At 42.4% G+C, this 16546-nt stretch overlaps 1 protein-coding gene across 2 annotated transcripts in view; it reads right to left on the bottom strand.

Moving 5' to 3' along the window:
* Positions 1 to 16546, bottom strand: part of cep83 (centrosomal protein 83) — a 77696-nt gene that overhangs the window by 45543 nt on the left and 15607 nt on the right. The window contains exons 4-6 of one of the 2 annotated variants that reach the window (XM_041201853.1): positions 14680 to 14772; positions 14437 to 14568; positions 5673 to 5768 (exon numbers count right to left, since the gene is read on the bottom strand). In XM_041201853.1, coding sequence (XP_041057787.1) covers positions 5673 to 5768; positions 14437 to 14568; positions 14680 to 14772 — 321 coding nt within the window. The remainder of the gene's footprint in view (positions 1 to 5672; positions 5769 to 14436; positions 14569 to 14679; positions 14773 to 16546) is intronic. The other variant, XM_041201854.1, reaches the window with a different exon arrangement.

The following is a 16546-nucleotide window of genomic DNA, read 5'->3' on the forward strand; positions in this document are numbered from 1 at the left end:
CTTTACTCTCAAGTATTCGATCAGTTGAGCAATTTATACAGGGCTAGGGTATTTTCAACGCTCCTAAATTACATATTGAATAGTTCACAAGATTGTAATTCAATTCACAAGCGTGGTTTATGAATTCCACTAGAAAGCAGATTAACATATAGTCTTTAAGTGGGAAGCAGGGTATGGTATGATTGGGGGTGGGGAGGGGGTAGCAGTGATGGGAGGTGAAGCCACCTATGAAATTCTGCACCACGTATGGGTGAGAAATAAACTGGGGCTGGGGCATATCTGAACCCTGTTCCCATGGCAGACCTGGAGCTGTGGTTTCTAAGGTCAGTACTGACTCATCTGGGAAATGATGGAGTAGGCATGGGTGAAACAATAACTGGCATATTGGCCTAGTGTAGAACACAGTGGGCATCAGACATGAAGCTGGAAAGTAGACAGCAAGCAGGGAATGAGGATGGAAGGGAGTTGGGCTAGGTCTGGGGCTGGAAACACGAAGTGAAGAAGGGAGAAAGCATTAACAGGTCGGATGAAGGAGAGAGCAGGGCCTACCTCTGGAGCAAGAGCCTCTATTTTAAACAGGAACTCAAGTGACACAGATGTGGACTAGCAGAACGAGTGCTTTCACAGGACCTTGCAGTTCAGTACTCAAAGGTGAAGCACTTTTGCCCAACGCAGTCTCACTGCTCTGCTTCTCACCTCCCCATAACCTACTGTAACTAGGCTGCAGTCCCCAGCAGGTGAAGTGCCCACCCAAACCTCAGCCACAGGTTGAACACTCTACACTTATCTAGCAATATGTCCCTCCTTTGTGACAAATAGACATAAAGGCTGCAAGGAACAAATTGAAAATTACAAGCTTATTCCCTCCCACTATCTCCTGCAGAATTGTTTTTCCTCCATTCCCCCTTCAACAAAGCTGGTATTTCTCTCGGTCTCTCACTTTCAATGTATGCTTTGCCTCCAACAATAGATTATCTTTTATCTCTTTCTCTCCCTCCCTCAAGATCTTTTTATATCTTTCAGCACCTAATCACATCCAAATGGGATATCTGATCCTTTGAATAGTAAAGGGTTAAAATACCAATTGGCAGGACTATGTTACTCAACTGATGCCACAACAAAGTGTTGTGAACCAAGGTCTTAATCTCAACTGCACAATGTGGAAAAGCACTAAGTGGAGGTAGGGTTGCTTCCTCCAGGTGAGAGGGAAAAAAATGTTGCCAGAACAAGCTCCTATCATACCAATTTAGAGTCTAGGTATTGGTGGCACACGCACTTGGCATAATGAAACAGAAAAAAATGTGTAGAAAACAAATTGCAGAGGCTTACACCAAACAAAAAAATTCAAAAAAAAAAATTGGCAAGCCTTAATCATTGTTGCACCAAAATAAGATGAGGGGCTCAGACTATTAGTTTCAAAACCAACATTTTCAAATCAAAGAGTTGAATCAAGTCAATTGAACACATTCAGAAACTGCAACGTGTCAACTTTTCTCTGGATTTTCTAAGTTCTTATTATTTAATTTTGTCACCACAAAAGTTATCTGCTTTTTAAAATCTTAAACTGTTTGAACAATATCTGAAGCTGTTTCATTGAGCTCAGGTGTGTACAGTTCTTCTCTCAGACATGGTATGAAGATTGCAAGGGACAAAACTGGAAAATGAACAGGAGATTTGGACTACAGCCAAAGAAATGTTGTCCTACATTCAAAATACAGATGCACACTGCTGACAATCAGTAGAGTACTGACAGAATGCTGCACTGCTATCTTTCGAATGCAGCATTAAACCAAGGCCTTGTCTGCATTCTCAAGTGAACTTACAAGATCCCATTGCACTATTTCAAAGAAGAACAGGGCCTTTCTTTCTGGTTGTCTTCTATATTTATCCCTCAAAACATCATAAAAACAGATTATCTGGTCACCATCACACTGCTGTTTGTGGGAGCTTGCTCTATGCAAAGAGGCTGCTGTGCTTTTTACATTACAACAATGATTACACTTCAAAAGTACTTCATTGGCCTTAAAGCACTTGTGATCGTGAAAGGTACCATATAAATTAATTTCTTTCTTTAATCGAAGTTACATCGAGTTCACATTAATCCCACATTGACAAACCACATCCCATATCCAAATCCTTCCATGTAATCCCAGCTATTTACTATCTGTATCAGTGATGTAGATGCAGGAACTGAGTGTAATATATTCAAGTTTGCTGATGACACAAAGTTCGGTGGGAAAGTAAACCATGAGAAGGACTCAAAAAAGACTATGAAGATGTATGACCGGTTAAGTGAGTGGTCAAGCACATGGAATATAATGTGGAAAGTACAAAGTTATCCAGATGGGTAAGTAAAATAGAAAAACAGATTTTTTTCTGAATGGTGAGTGACTATAAATGTTGGTATCCAGAGCGATTTGGGCATCCTTTTACATGAATCACTAAAAGTTAACATGCAGGTACAGCAGCAGAAATTGACCAGTTAGGACTGGGATGAGCTGAAATGTCTTCACTCAAATGGATGGGAATCTTTGGAATTCTCTACCCAAAATGTCCAATCATTGAGTATATTCAAAACAGAGATCAGTAAATTTTTGGATGTTAAGGGAATCAAGGAATATAGGCATAGTGAGGAAAGTGGAGTTAAGGTAGAATATCAGACAATCTTATTGAATAGCTAGGCAGGATCAAAGGGATGAATGGTCTAGTCCTGCCCTATTTTTTATGTTCCTATCCTCTGATATTCTGAAAATGATCATAATATGTACAGCTCTCAATTCATTCTAGGTCTTTTGATATCATTTAATGTAACTGGCATACAAGAACCTGAATGGTATAAATTTCCTTCATTGCTATACAAATGCATATCGGTCCTTCGGAAAACTGACAAGCTTGCTTGTATTTTTGGCTAGGCAGATCAGGATATCAATGTAGCATTAGGCACTGATTTCTATCTTGTAGAAGGTAAATTTAAAATGTAAAGTGCATTTGTGTTCCATTTTCAGAAATCCAAAAGTCATAAAGTTAATGACCTGAGTAAAAAGTTTTGTATTTTTTGCAAACCAAAGTAACTGAAGATGGGTAAAAGTTTATAAGCATACATGTATGAATACACATATATAAATGATTAACACTATTAACCAACAGCTATCAAGCCACACGGAGTATCTGGTTCTAGAGGTCTAGCATGGCTTGCACACAAATGGAAGTTTCCTGCTACCTTTGAAAAAATAGTGTCATGCAACAAATTTAATGTCCAATTTACTGAGATCATGGCTTTGGTATTTACCAGGGTGCAGGGGAGTGGAATAGCTGAAGTGACTGGAGAGAAAACGGAATCCGCAGAGTATGGGGTCCATAAGACCATAAGACATAGGAGCAGAAATTAGGCCAATCAGCCCATCGAGTCTGGTCCGCCATTCAATCATGGCTGATAAGTTTCTCAACCCCATTCTCCCACCTTCTCCCCATAACCTTTGAACCCCTTACCAATCAAGAACCTATCCATCTCGGTCTTAAATACACTCAATGACCTGGCCTCCACAGCCTTCTGTGGCAATGAATTCCATAGATTCACCACTCTCTGGCTAAAGAAGTTTCTCCTCATCTCTGTTCTAAAAGGTCTTCTCTTTGCTCTGAGGCTGTGCCCTCGGGTCCTAGTCTCTCCTACTAATGGAAACATCTTCCCCACGTCCACTCTATCCAGGCCTTTCAGTATTCTGTAAGTTTCAATCAGATCCCCCCTCATCCTTCTAAATTCCATCGAGTATAGCCCCAGAGTCCTCAAACGTTCCTCATATGTTAAGCCTTTCATTCCTGGGATCGTTCTTGTGAACCTCCTCTGGACCCTCTCCAGGGCCAGCACATCCTTCCTGAGATACGGGGCCCAAAATTGCTTACAATATTCTAAATGTGGTCTGACCAGAGCCTTATAAAGCCTCAGCAGCACATCCCTGCTTTTATATTCTAGTCCTCTCGAAATAAATGCCAACATTGCATTTGCCTTCCTAACTACCGACTCAACCTTAAGAGAATCCTAGACTAGGACTCCCAAGTCCCTTTGCACTCCAGATTTCTGAATTCTCTCCCCATTTAGAAAATAGTCCATGCCTCTATTCTTCCTACCAAAGTGCATGACCTCACACTTCCCCACGTTGTATTCCATCTGCCACTTCTTTGCCCATTCTCCATGGAGATTCTGCCGAATTTAAGGCAGGACTTTAATATAAATTTTCTTCTTTCATTTCCCACTGGGCAGCTGGCCAGATTGACAGGGTCCAGGTTGGGGGGGGTGGGGGGGTGTGGATTTAATAACAAAAGTCAATAACAGGGGTGTAAAATATAAAATAACTGGCATTTATGTAGCACCTTTCATGATCTTAGGATGGCCCAAAGCACTTTGCAGTCAATTACTTTTGAAAAGTAGTCATTACATTATTGCCAGGAAATGTGGCAGCTCATTTAAAAACAACGTCCCACAAACAGAAATGAAATAAATGACCAGATAATCTGTTTTAATGTTGCTGGATGAGGAATAAATATCAGGCAGAACACTGGGAATAATTTCACTGCTCTTCATTGAATAGCCATGGATCCTTTACGTTTACCTGAAGGGGCAGACACAGCCTTGGTGTAACATTGTATCTGAAAGACAAAACCTCTGTGACAGAGCAGCTTCCCTCAGTACTGCACAGCAGTGTCAGCCTAGATTGTGCGCTCAAGTCTCTGGTGTGGGGCTTGAACCCTGGATTTAATTCAGTGGCAAGAGTGCTAACAACTGAGTCACAGCTATGTGTAGAATTATATTCAACTAGTCCAACAAAATAAGCCAAACCAAGAAAGAAGAGAGAAAATTAATCAAATTTAGGGAAAATCAATAAAACATCACCAAGCTACCATTGCAGTATTAAGCATTTATGCACAAATATCCAATGGCTTGACAGCTCCAAACCTACAGTTTTCAAAAGAATGTTAGTGTAACCAAAGCCTGTCACTAATGCATATTACCTTTTTACCCGTTAGAAATAGAACACATACAAATACTGATCATGACCATTTCAGGAAGCAGTGTTGGTGGGCAAAAGGGGTGGGCTTTTGAAGTTTGAAGTTACAAATCCGAGGAGGGGGACAAACTTTACTGTCCTGTCTTGGGGTTCAAGCCTAACATGCAGTGAATACCTCTTGATAACCTCATTTTTTGAAGATGAATGAATTTAGCTGCTCTTAAACAGAGATCCTTGAGCACCGATTTTAACCCCCTGCACCAGATGGGAAAGGGGCACATGTAAAAATCAGCATTCTATTCGACAAATCCATGATGCACACATGCCCACCGTCAGTCAGGCTTTGGACACTGAGTCCCTTGCCCCAGACAGACAAGGGCCTCAATGACATTGAAAATTTGAATGCTAATGATGTATTTTAGACATCAATTCCATTTTGATCAGGAGCAGCATGCTTGATGCCCAGTACCGCTAGTGACCTGGGCACCAAGTAGTAAGCGGAGCCAGATGAGGGTCAAAAATGTTAGCCAGTAAGTTTTTTTTAAAAATACAGAAGAAGGAAACACAGTCTCCTTGCAGGCCAGGATCACTGCTCGGCGGTTCATAAACAAACACGGGGCCACCTCAGGCCAGGCTACATTTCTCCAGTTGAAATCACAAATCTCTTACCTGACTGCCAGCCACCATTCCTGCACGTCCTTGGCTCCTGCCCACCAGCCTCACGTCACTGATGCAATATTTGGGTAGGGGTTTGGCCTCGTGTGTCTAAATGAAAGCCTGGAGTTAAAACAGCCCTAGCCTCGATGTGGGAAAGCTAAGCTACCTCATGTACGCCACATGTCCAGAGTTAAAAATCAGGCTTCATTGTATACAGATACATCAAATAATACTACCCATAATCGATTACAAGAATAAAAAGAGACCACAAGAAAGGTAGACATAAAAAACACCACACAGTGCAGCTGAGCAGAGAGAGAAGGGAAAGTAGAAAGGAAGGCTGAGGTAGAAGGTTCAATGACTGGGAAAGTTGAAGATTAATCTGTACCCAACTTGTCCAGCATTTCCAGATCTGGAAATGACTGGACATTCACAGGGGCAAGAGAAACAGCTTTCCCGATGCTCACCTTCATGAATACAAAATGTCATTCCCTCCCACCTCCCCACAATTCTGAGAATAAAAAGTGAAACATCACTTAACTGAGAACCATCAATTTTGAAAAAAAGACATGAAAGGGAATGAGCACTTTTGTTTCAAAATATTCTCTGATCCTATCTGTGGTACATACATAATTGATGCAAATTTCTTACTGTGGAACAGGTTCACTATATTGGCTCCCTTCACCTCAAGACCACCCTCAAACCCCAGATGTCTCTGAGTAGAGCAGCTTCATTGACTGCAGAAACTTGGGGCTAGCAAGAGAGCCACTCCAACATCACTCAACCCCAGGAAAGGACAAGAGCACCAATGTTTTGAGAACATCATTTGTAACTTCACATCCAAGTCACCATCCTGGCAAAGACATATAATCACAATTCCTTCATCATCACGGGGTCAGTATAGCAGAATTCCCTGCCTGATATCGTAGTAGGAGCATCATCAAGAAAGGGTGAACAGGTTAGGCATATACTCACTGGAGTTTATAAGAACGAGAGGTGATCTTATTGGGAGGGTTTAAACTAGAGTGACAGGGGGATGAGAACCTGAGTGGGGAGACACAAGAGAAGGAAACAAAGATAGAAAAGTAAAAAGCAAAAGTGGAAGGCAGAAGAAACAGGGCTAGCAGCAAATAGTAACAGCCATAGTACAAAAAAAAGTAACAATGTTAAAAAGGCAAGTCTAAAGGCACTGTAGCTGAATGCACGGAGTATTTGCAATTAGGTAGAAGAATTAACAGTGCAAACAGATGTTGACAGGTACAATATGATTGCGATTACAGAGTCATGGTTGCAGGATGACCAAGGCTGGGAACTGAATATCCAAGGGTATTGATGTTTAGGAAGGACAGGCAAAAAGGAAAAGAAGGTGGGTTGGTGTTGTTAGTTAAGGATGAAAGTTAAACAAGAGAGGAGAGAGGATATTGGCTCAAAATCTAGATGTGGAATCAGTCTGGGTGGAGCTAAGAAGCAACAAGAGGTGGGAAACATTCGTGAGAGTTGTCTATAGGCCCCCAAACAGTAGTGGTAAGGGAGGGGACAGTATTAAACACGAAATTAGAGATGCGTGAACAAGGGTGCTATAGTAATTATGGGTGACTTTAATCTCCATATAGACTGGGCAAACCAAATTAGCAATAATACTGTGGCGGATGATTTCCTGGAGTGTGTATGAGAGAGTTATTTTTAAGACCAGTATGTCGAGGAACCAACTAGGGAACAGGCTATCCTAAATTATAAAGATTTTCCTTTTCCCACCTATTTCCATTATAAAAAAAACCCCACTAGAGCTATACCTTGAGTGCCCTACCATCCATTCTTAATTAGCACATTCGTTTAGATAATATCACCAACTTTAACTTTAACACCTATGTGTTCTATTGTACTATTGTCGTTGACATCTTTTGATGATCTGCTTCTATCACTGCTTGTTTGTCCCTACAACCACACTACCCCCCTCCACCTCTCTGTCTCTCTATCTCTCTGCCCCCCACACACACACCTTAAACCAGCTTATATTTCAGCTCTTTCCTGGACTCGAACTCAAGTTCTGTCGAAGGGTCATGAGGACTCGAAACGTCAACTCTTTTCTTCTCCGCCGATGCTGCCAGACCTGCTGAGTTTTTCCAGGTAATTCTGTTTTTGTTTTGGATTTCCAGCATCCGCAGTTTTTTTTGTTTTTATCTCTGTTTAATTGACTGCCACTGCTCTTCAAGAAATGCCTACCTCCTTGAAGAAGTTCTGTTCCTCTCTGCGACAAGATTTCCGTATCTCTCTGTTGCCTTGTTCACCTTCATTGCTTTCCATTTCCCTCCTAGTGTTTGACAAGGTGTTTACTAAAACCCGCTTTCACAGCCATATCTCCTTTCTCAGTGACTGTCTCCATCTCCGACTTACCCCACGTGGATTTCAACTGAAATTCCACCCCTCATGTTTCGAACCCACCCAGGATTACAGGTATCTCCGGGACATAAAACGTTTCTCGGACTGCTGTTCCCGTCACATTCTGAAATCCACTCTCAGTGCCATGCGCCGCCATATGAACACACTCGACCTCTCCCTCCAGCAGCACCACCGTACCCTTTTTCAAAGCTGCGCGTGCCCCCAGTTTCATTTTATCCTTCGGCTCATCCGACGCCTCAACAAGAAACTTTTTCTCTTTCTCTCAAGTGCTAAGGAACGCAAGCTCCAACAACTCATCGACACCAACACCCATCTAGGACCCTCCACCCCTGCCTGTCCCTCCGTCCCCACCCTTTCTTCCAGTCCCAACCCCAGCCGTGTATTCACTATACCCCCTGACCTTCCCCTCTCCGATGCTGAACGTTCAGTGCTCAGCAAAGGACTTAGTTTCATACCCTTAAGCCGTCACCTCAATGAATTTCGGGCTCGGCATGATACTGAACTCTTCTTCCGCCGTCTTCGTCTCCGGGCTCACTTCTTTGGGCAGGAGTCCTCTCCCAGTTCAACGGATCCTTTTACCCATCTCCAATATTCTCCCTCCACACCTCCCTCTGGATTCTTACCTTCTCTCGATCTTTTCATTGAGAACTGTCGGCGTGACATTAGTCTTCTCAATTTCTCTGCTCCTCTCACCCATTCTAACCTGTCTCTCTCTGAACTTACTGCACTCCATTCTCTCAGGTCCAACCCTGACATTGTCATCAAACCCGCTGACAAGGGTGGTGCTGTTGTTGTCTGGCGCACTGACCTCTACCTCGCGGAGGCTGAGCGTCAACTTGCAGACACTTCCTCCTACCTCTCCCTGGACCATGACCCCACCACTGAACATCAAGCCATTGTTTCCAGGACTGTCACTGACCTCATATCCTCTGGGGCTCTCCCTCCCACAGCTTCCAACCTGATAGTTTCCCAACCTCGGACGGCCCGCTTCTATCTCCTACCCAAAATCCACAAACAGAACTGCCCCAGTAGACCGATCGTCTCAGCTTGCTCCTGCCCCACAGAACTCATTTCTCGTTATCTTGACTCCCTTCTCTCTCCCCTTGTCCAGTCCCTTCCCACCTACATCCGTGATTCCTCTGACACCTTACGTCACATCAACAACTTCCAGTTCCCTGGCCCCTACCGCTTCCTCTTCACCATGGACGTCCAATCCCTCTACACCTCCATCCCCCACCAGGATGGTCTGAGGGCCCTTAGCTTCTTCCTCGAACAGAGGCCCGAACAATCCCCATCCACCACTACTCTCCTCCGTCTGGCTGAACTTGTTCTCACACTGAACAATTTCTCCTTCAACTCCTCTCACTTCCTCCAAATAAAAGGTGTGGCTATGGGTACCCGCATGGGCCCCAGCTATGCCTGTCTCTTTATGGGGTATGTGGAACATTCCTTGTTGCAGTCCTACTCCGGCCCCCTTCCACAACTCTTTCTCCGGTACATCGATGATTACTTCGGTGCCGCTTCATGCTCTCGTCAGGACTTGGAAAAATTTATTAATTTTGCTTCCAATCTCCACCCCTCCATCATTTTCACGTGGTCCATCTCTGACACTTCCCTTCCCTTCCTTGACCTCTCTGTCTCAATCTCTGGTGATAGACTGTCCACCAATATCCATTACAAACCCACCGGCTCCCACAGCTATCTCAACTACAGCTCCTCACACCCCGCTTCCTGTAAGGACTCCATCCCATTCTCTCAGTTCCTTCGCCTCCGTCGCATCTGTTCCGATGATGCTACATTCAAAAACAGTTCCTCTGACATGTCCTCCTTCTTCCTTAACCGAGGTTTTCCACCCACGGTCGTTGACAGGGCCCTCAACCGTGTCCGGCCCATCTCCCGCGCATCCGCCCTCACGCCTTCTCCTCCCTCCCAGAAACATGATAGGGTCCCCCTTGTCCTCACTTATCACCCCACCAGCCTCCGCATTCAAAGGATCATCCTCCGCCATTTCCGCCAACTCCAGCATGATGCCACCACCAAACACATCTTCCCTTCACCCCCCTTATCGGCATTCCGTAGGGATCGCTCCCTCCGGGACACCCTGGTCCACTCCTCCATCACCCCCTACTCCTCAACCCCCTCCTATGGCACAACCCCATGCCCACGCAAAAGATGCAACACCTGTCCCTTCACTTCCGCTCTCCTCACCGTCCAAGGACCCAAACACTCCTTTCAAGTGAAGCAGCATTTCACTTGCATTTCCCCCAACTTAGTCTACTGCATGCGTTGCTCCCAATGTGGTCTCCTCTACATTGGAGAGACCAAACATAAACTGGGCGACCGCTTTGCAGAACACCTGCAGTCTGTCCGCAAGAATGACCCAAACCTCCCTGTCGCTTGCCATTTTAACACTCCACCCTGCTCTCTTGCCCACATGTCTGTCCTTGGCTTGCCTCATTGTTCCAGTGAAGCCCAACGCAAACTGGAGGAACAACACCTCATCTTCCGACTAGGGACTTTACAGCCTTCCGGACTGAATATTGAATTCAACAACTTTAGGTCGTGAGCTCCCTCCCCCATCCCCAACCCCTTTCTGTTTCCCCCTTCCTTTTTTTTTCCAATAAATTATAAAGATTTTCCTTTTCCCACCTATTTCCATTATAAAAAAAACCCCACTAGAGCTATACCTTGAGTGCCCTACCATCCATTCTTAATTTGCATATTCGTTTAGATAATATCACCAACTTTAACTTTAACACCTATGTGTTCTATTGTACTATTGTCGTTGACATCTTTTGATGATCTGCTTCTATCACTGCTTGTTTGTCCCTACAACCACACCACCCCCCTCCACCTCTCTGTCTCTCTATCTCTCCGCCCCCCACACACACACCTTAAACCAGCTTATATTTCAGCTCTTTCCTGGACTCGAACTCAAGTTCTGTCGAAGGGTCATGAGGACTCAAAACGTCTTCTCCGCCAATGCTGCCAGACCTGCTGAGTTTTTCCAGGTAATCCTGTTTTTGTTTAGGCTATCCTAGGTTTGGTTTTGTGTAATGGGAAGGGTTTAATTAATAATCTTATTGTGCGGGGTCTTTTAGGGAACAGTCACCATTACATGATTGAATTTTTCATTAGGTTGGAAAGTGAAGTAGTCTAATCTAAAACTAGGGTCCTAAATCTAAACAAAGGAAATTACGAAGGTATGAGGTGTGAGTTAGCTAAGATAGATTGGGGAACTTCATTAAAAGGCATGATGATGGATAAGCAATGGCTAATATTTAAGGAATGAATGCATGCATTGTACCAGTCATATATTCCTTTCTGGCACAAAAACACAACAGGGAAAGTGGCCCTACTATGGCTAACAAAAGAAATGAAGGATAGCATTACATCCAAAGAAGAGTTATATAAAAGTTGTTAGAAAAGGTAGCAAGCCTAAGAATTGCGAACAGTTTAGAATTCAGCAAAGGTGGACCAAGAGATTAAGGGGGGAAAAATAGAGTATGAGAGTAAACTTGCAAGGAACATAAAAGAGGACAGTACAAGCTTCTCTAAGTGTGTAAGAAGAAAAAGATTGGTGAAGACAAATTTCAGTCCCTTACAGTCCGAAATGGGAGAATTTATAATAGAGAACAAGGAAATGGCAGGGCAATTAAGCAACTATTTTAGCTGTCTTCTTGGAGGAAGACACAAATAACTTCCCAGATATACTAGGAAACCAAGGGTCCAGTGAGAAGAAGGAGGAATTGAAGGAAATTGGTATTACTAAAAAAAGAATGCTGGAGAAATTAATGGACTGAAAGCTGATAAATCTCCAGGGCCTAATTAGTACCCTGGGATGTAGATTAAGGTGGTGGCCATTGACGTGTTGGTTGTCATCTTCCAAAATTCTGTAGATTCTGGAACAGTCCAGCAGATTGGAGGGTGGAAAACTCAATCCTGCAATTTAAAAAAGGAGGGAGAGAGAAAAACAAGGAATTACAGACCAGTTAGCTTAACATCAGTGGTAAGGAAAATGCTAGCGTCCATAATGAAGGATGTGATAACGGGACACTTAGAAAATATCAACAGGACTAGACAAAGTCAACATGGATTAGTGAAAGGGAAATCACATTTGACAAACCTACTGGAGTTTCTTTGAGGACATAACTAGCAGAATAGATAAGGGAGAATGGATGTAGTGTATTTGGATTTTCAGAAAGCTTTTGATGAAGTCCCACATAAGAGATTAGTGGGCAAAATTAAAGCACATGGGATTGGGGGTAATATATTGGCATGGATTGAGAATTGGCTAGCAGACAGGAAACAGAGAGTAGGAATAAACGGGTCTTTTTCGGAATGGCAGGTGGCGACTCGTGGGGTACCGCAGGGATCAGTGCTTGGGCCCCAGTTATTCACGATATATATCAATGATTTGGATGAGGGAACCAAATGTAATGTTTCCAAGTTTCCTGACAACACAAAACTAGATGGGAAAGCGAGTGGTGAAGAGGATTTTAAGAGGCTTCAAGGCAATTTAGACAAGTTGAGCAAGTAGGCAAATACATGGCAGATGCAGAATAACCTGGACGGGTAGGAAAAACAGAATGGCAGAGTTTTATTTAAATGGTAATAGATTGGGAAATGCTGATGTACAAAGGGATATGTATACCAATCATTGAAAGCAAGCATGCAGGTGCTGCAAGCAGCTAAGAAAGCAAATAGTATGTTGGCCTTCATTGCAAGAGAACAAGGAGCAAGGATGCCTTACTCAGCTATACAGGGCCTTGGTGAGACCACACCTGGAGTAGTGTGCGCAGTTTTGGTCTCTTTACCTAAGAAAGGATATACTTGCCATAGAGGGAGTGCAGCGAAGGTTCACCAGACTGATTTCTGGAGTGGCAGGATTGTCATATGAGGAGAGATTGGGCCAACTAGGTCTGTTTTCACTGGAGTTTAGAAGAATGAGAGGCGATCTCATTGAAACATATAAAATTCTGACAAGGCTGGACAGGCTGGATGCAGGGATGATGTTTCCACTGGCTGGGGGAGGGGGGGGTCTAGAACAGGGGGTCACAATCTCAGGATATGTGGTAGGCCATTTAGGATCTAGATGAGGAGAAAGATTTTCACTCAGAGGGTGGTGAACCTATGGAATTCTCTACAACAGAAGGCTGTGGAGGCTGAGTCACTGAATATATTTAAGGAGAAAAGATAGATTTCCAGGCTCTAAAGGCATCAAGAGGTATAGGGAAAGAGAGGGAGAGTATAGCGTTGAGATAGAGGATCAGCCATGATCATATCGAATGGCGGAGCAGCCTTGAAGTGCCGAATGACTTACTTCTGCTTCTATTTTCTATGTTTTCTATGAAACACACAAGATTTTGGGGGACTGGATAGGGTGAATACTGGAAAGCTATTTCCTCTTGTCAAGGAAACCAGAACTCGGGGACATAATTTAAGAAAAAATTTAGATTTTTTTTCTCTCAGAAGGTCATTAGAGTGTGGAACTCTCTTCCCCAGAAGGTAGAGGAGGCTGGGTCTTTAAATTTATTCAAGGCTGAGTTAGACAGATTTTTAACAGACTAGAGAGTCAAGGGTTATGGGGTGCAGGCAGGAAAGTGGAGCTGAGACCACAACCAGATTAGCCATGGTCTTAATGAATGTTCAGTTAGGCTCGAAGGGCCAAATGGTCCACTCCTGCTCCTATGTTCCTATCATCTCAATGACTGCAGTGGTTTGAGGAAGCCCAAAATCACCAACATCTCAGGGCAAGAAGAGAGGGGCAATTAATGTGGTCTCCTCTGTGTCACTAACATCACTGCAACAAATAATGAAAAGGAAATATGCTGCTAGTTATCAGGATAGGAAATTAGGTATTTAAAAAAAAATTAATCCATGTTTGAAATGCAAAGATAAATATAAAAGGGAAAACATTTAAAGATAAAAATACATACTGCGATCATTTAAAAAAAGCTGAGTCCGTGAAACAAAATCCCCCTCCATTTCTTTCTCTTGTCAGGTAAAGGAAGGAAGTATGTGCTTGAGGCTCATGAAGTTAAGGATAGAAACAGATGCTCATAGATAGATGGCCCCTCTGCTTCTCATAGGGAGGGGAATTTAAAAAGGAAGCAGTGCTAGGATAGCTCCATTTTATAAAAACACATAGCACTGATTGTATTGGTAATTGAGATGGGGAAAAAGCACGGGAAACTTCCAGTGGTCAGGAATCGAAGTCGGTGGGTGAACACAGAAATCCTGGGGAATTAACGCAACCCACAGCATCCAGTTGATCATCTGATAACAAGTAGTGGCATTCACAATTGAACCTGAAGCAAACAATGACCAAGCAAAACAGAAACTCATAATAAAACTGCTCATGCGCAAGACTTACCTCAGCTTCAAATCGGATCACTTTCTCATCCATGAGTCGCTCGTGCTCTTCCTTTTGATGCTCGAGTTCTGATTTTAGGAAAGTGTATTCGTAACGCAACTTATTGTATTCTGCTCTGTACTTTTCAGTTTCCTAAAACGTTAAAAGATCTCTAGTTTTATATGTAACAAAAAGAAACAAATCATTTCAGTAATTCCAACAAAATTTCTAATAATAAATGGATTTTCTTCTCTTCATTCCCACCTCCTCTTGTGTCCTGAAGCGTTCTCTCATAGGTGCCTCCAGCTCTTGTTGGATTTGTGCTTTTAGTAGCTCCAGCTTTTGGGGTGTTAATACCTGCCAACAATGAGAAAAGATAGAAAATAGAAAAGATTATCAAACGAAGAAAGAAAATCACGTTGAGTTATGAAGGGTGGTTTGTCTTTTCTTTTTACAGACACTGCCAGGTGTATTTATTTGCAGCATTCTTTTGGTTAAGTTATATTATAATTAGCTTTCTGACAAAGCTAGTCACAAGCTTTATGATTTTATCAAAAACATTTGTCACCCACTCCTTTTCTTTTCCAGTCAGATTTCTGAAATTCCGTGGAAAAATCAAAATCTTTACTCTCAAGTATTCGATCAGTTGAGCAATTTATACAGGGCCAGGGTATCTTCAAGGCTCCTAAATTACACATTGAATAGTTCACAAGATTGTAATTCAATTCACAAGCGTGGCATATGAATTTCACTAGAAAGCAGATTAACATATAGTCTTAAACTCACCAGCATTTTTCTCACCTTATATAAAGCAGTGAAGATAAAACTTTAATCACCAATTAACTAATGGGCAAGTAACAGATAAATGAGTCAACTGTGACATAGGAAAACATTAAGCATCACACAACTTGTCCTGTAGTATAAACAGCAGCAAAGTAACCACAGAAACAGAAGTAACTGCTTTAAATCACTCATTATACCTTTTACAAGATCCAATTATTTCTAAGATTTTTGCTTTCTCTATTCTACATCTTTGCCACTTGTGTTCCAAATGTACCTTTCCTATAATGTTTCTTAAAAAAAGAACTTATTTATCACCACCTCAAGATATCCCAAAGCATTTCAAAGCTAATTAAGTACTTTCAAGTTAGTTATGCAGAGATATAAAACAGTCAAATTTGACAGAGCAAGGTTCTATTAATAACAATGTGATAACCGCCATATAATCTGCGTTTAGAGATGTTAATTGAGGAATAAATATTGGTCAGGAGACTGGGGTGAGCAACCTGATTTTCCACAAAATCATACTATGGTATTTTTTTTTAACATCCACCTCCATGGGAAGGCGTTTGACATCTTTAACAGTTTAACATCTTATTCAAAATTATCTTAATATACAGCTCCATGAGATATCTACACATCAACTTCTTGAAGCAGGGAGATCAGAGATTCTCCTGCCTTTCCTTAAAGCCTAGTCATCTGATATTAGGGATCAGCCATGTTACTTCTCTGTTCCCATGAAAGATCTCGACCTGAAATATTAGTTCTGTTCTCTCTCCACAAAATTGCCTGGCCTGCTCAGTGTTTTCAGCATTTTCTGTTTTTACTTCTAAAGTTCATATCTGGCGTAATGTGCTTTGGTGTGTCCTGAGGTCATGAAAAGCCCTATATAAATGTAAGTTCTTTATTTTGTGGTCTTCCCCGAGTGCTGCACAATTTAGCAGATATTTTCCAGCTTGCACCCTAATTTAGTTCACTAATTATCTGCTTTATTGATTTCAATTACACAGTGACAGAGCACATCAAGGACGAGAATGCTAACTCCCATAGGGCTCTTTCAAATTCTTCTGGATTGTTCTCAGACACCCATTTCTCTTCACTATACAAATGCACACATTTTATTCTTATGTTTCATGCAGATGTGGGAAAGTAAAATCCTGAGGGGCCTTGACAAGAAAAATCTAGAACTAGGGGTCACTGATTAAAAATAAGGGGTTGCCCATTTAAGACAGAGGTGAGGAGAAATGCTCTCTCTCAGAGGGCAGGATATCTTTGGAACTCTCTTCCTCAAAAGGCAGTGAAAGTAGAGTCTTTGAATATTTAAGGCAGAGCTAGATAGATTCTTGATAAG

Source organism: Carcharodon carcharias, chromosome 13, assembly GCF_017639515.1.
Source record: "Carcharodon carcharias isolate sCarCar2 chromosome 13, sCarCar2.pri, whole genome shotgun sequence".
NCBI lineage: Eukaryota > Metazoa > Chordata > Chondrichthyes > Lamniformes > Lamnidae > Carcharodon > Carcharodon carcharias.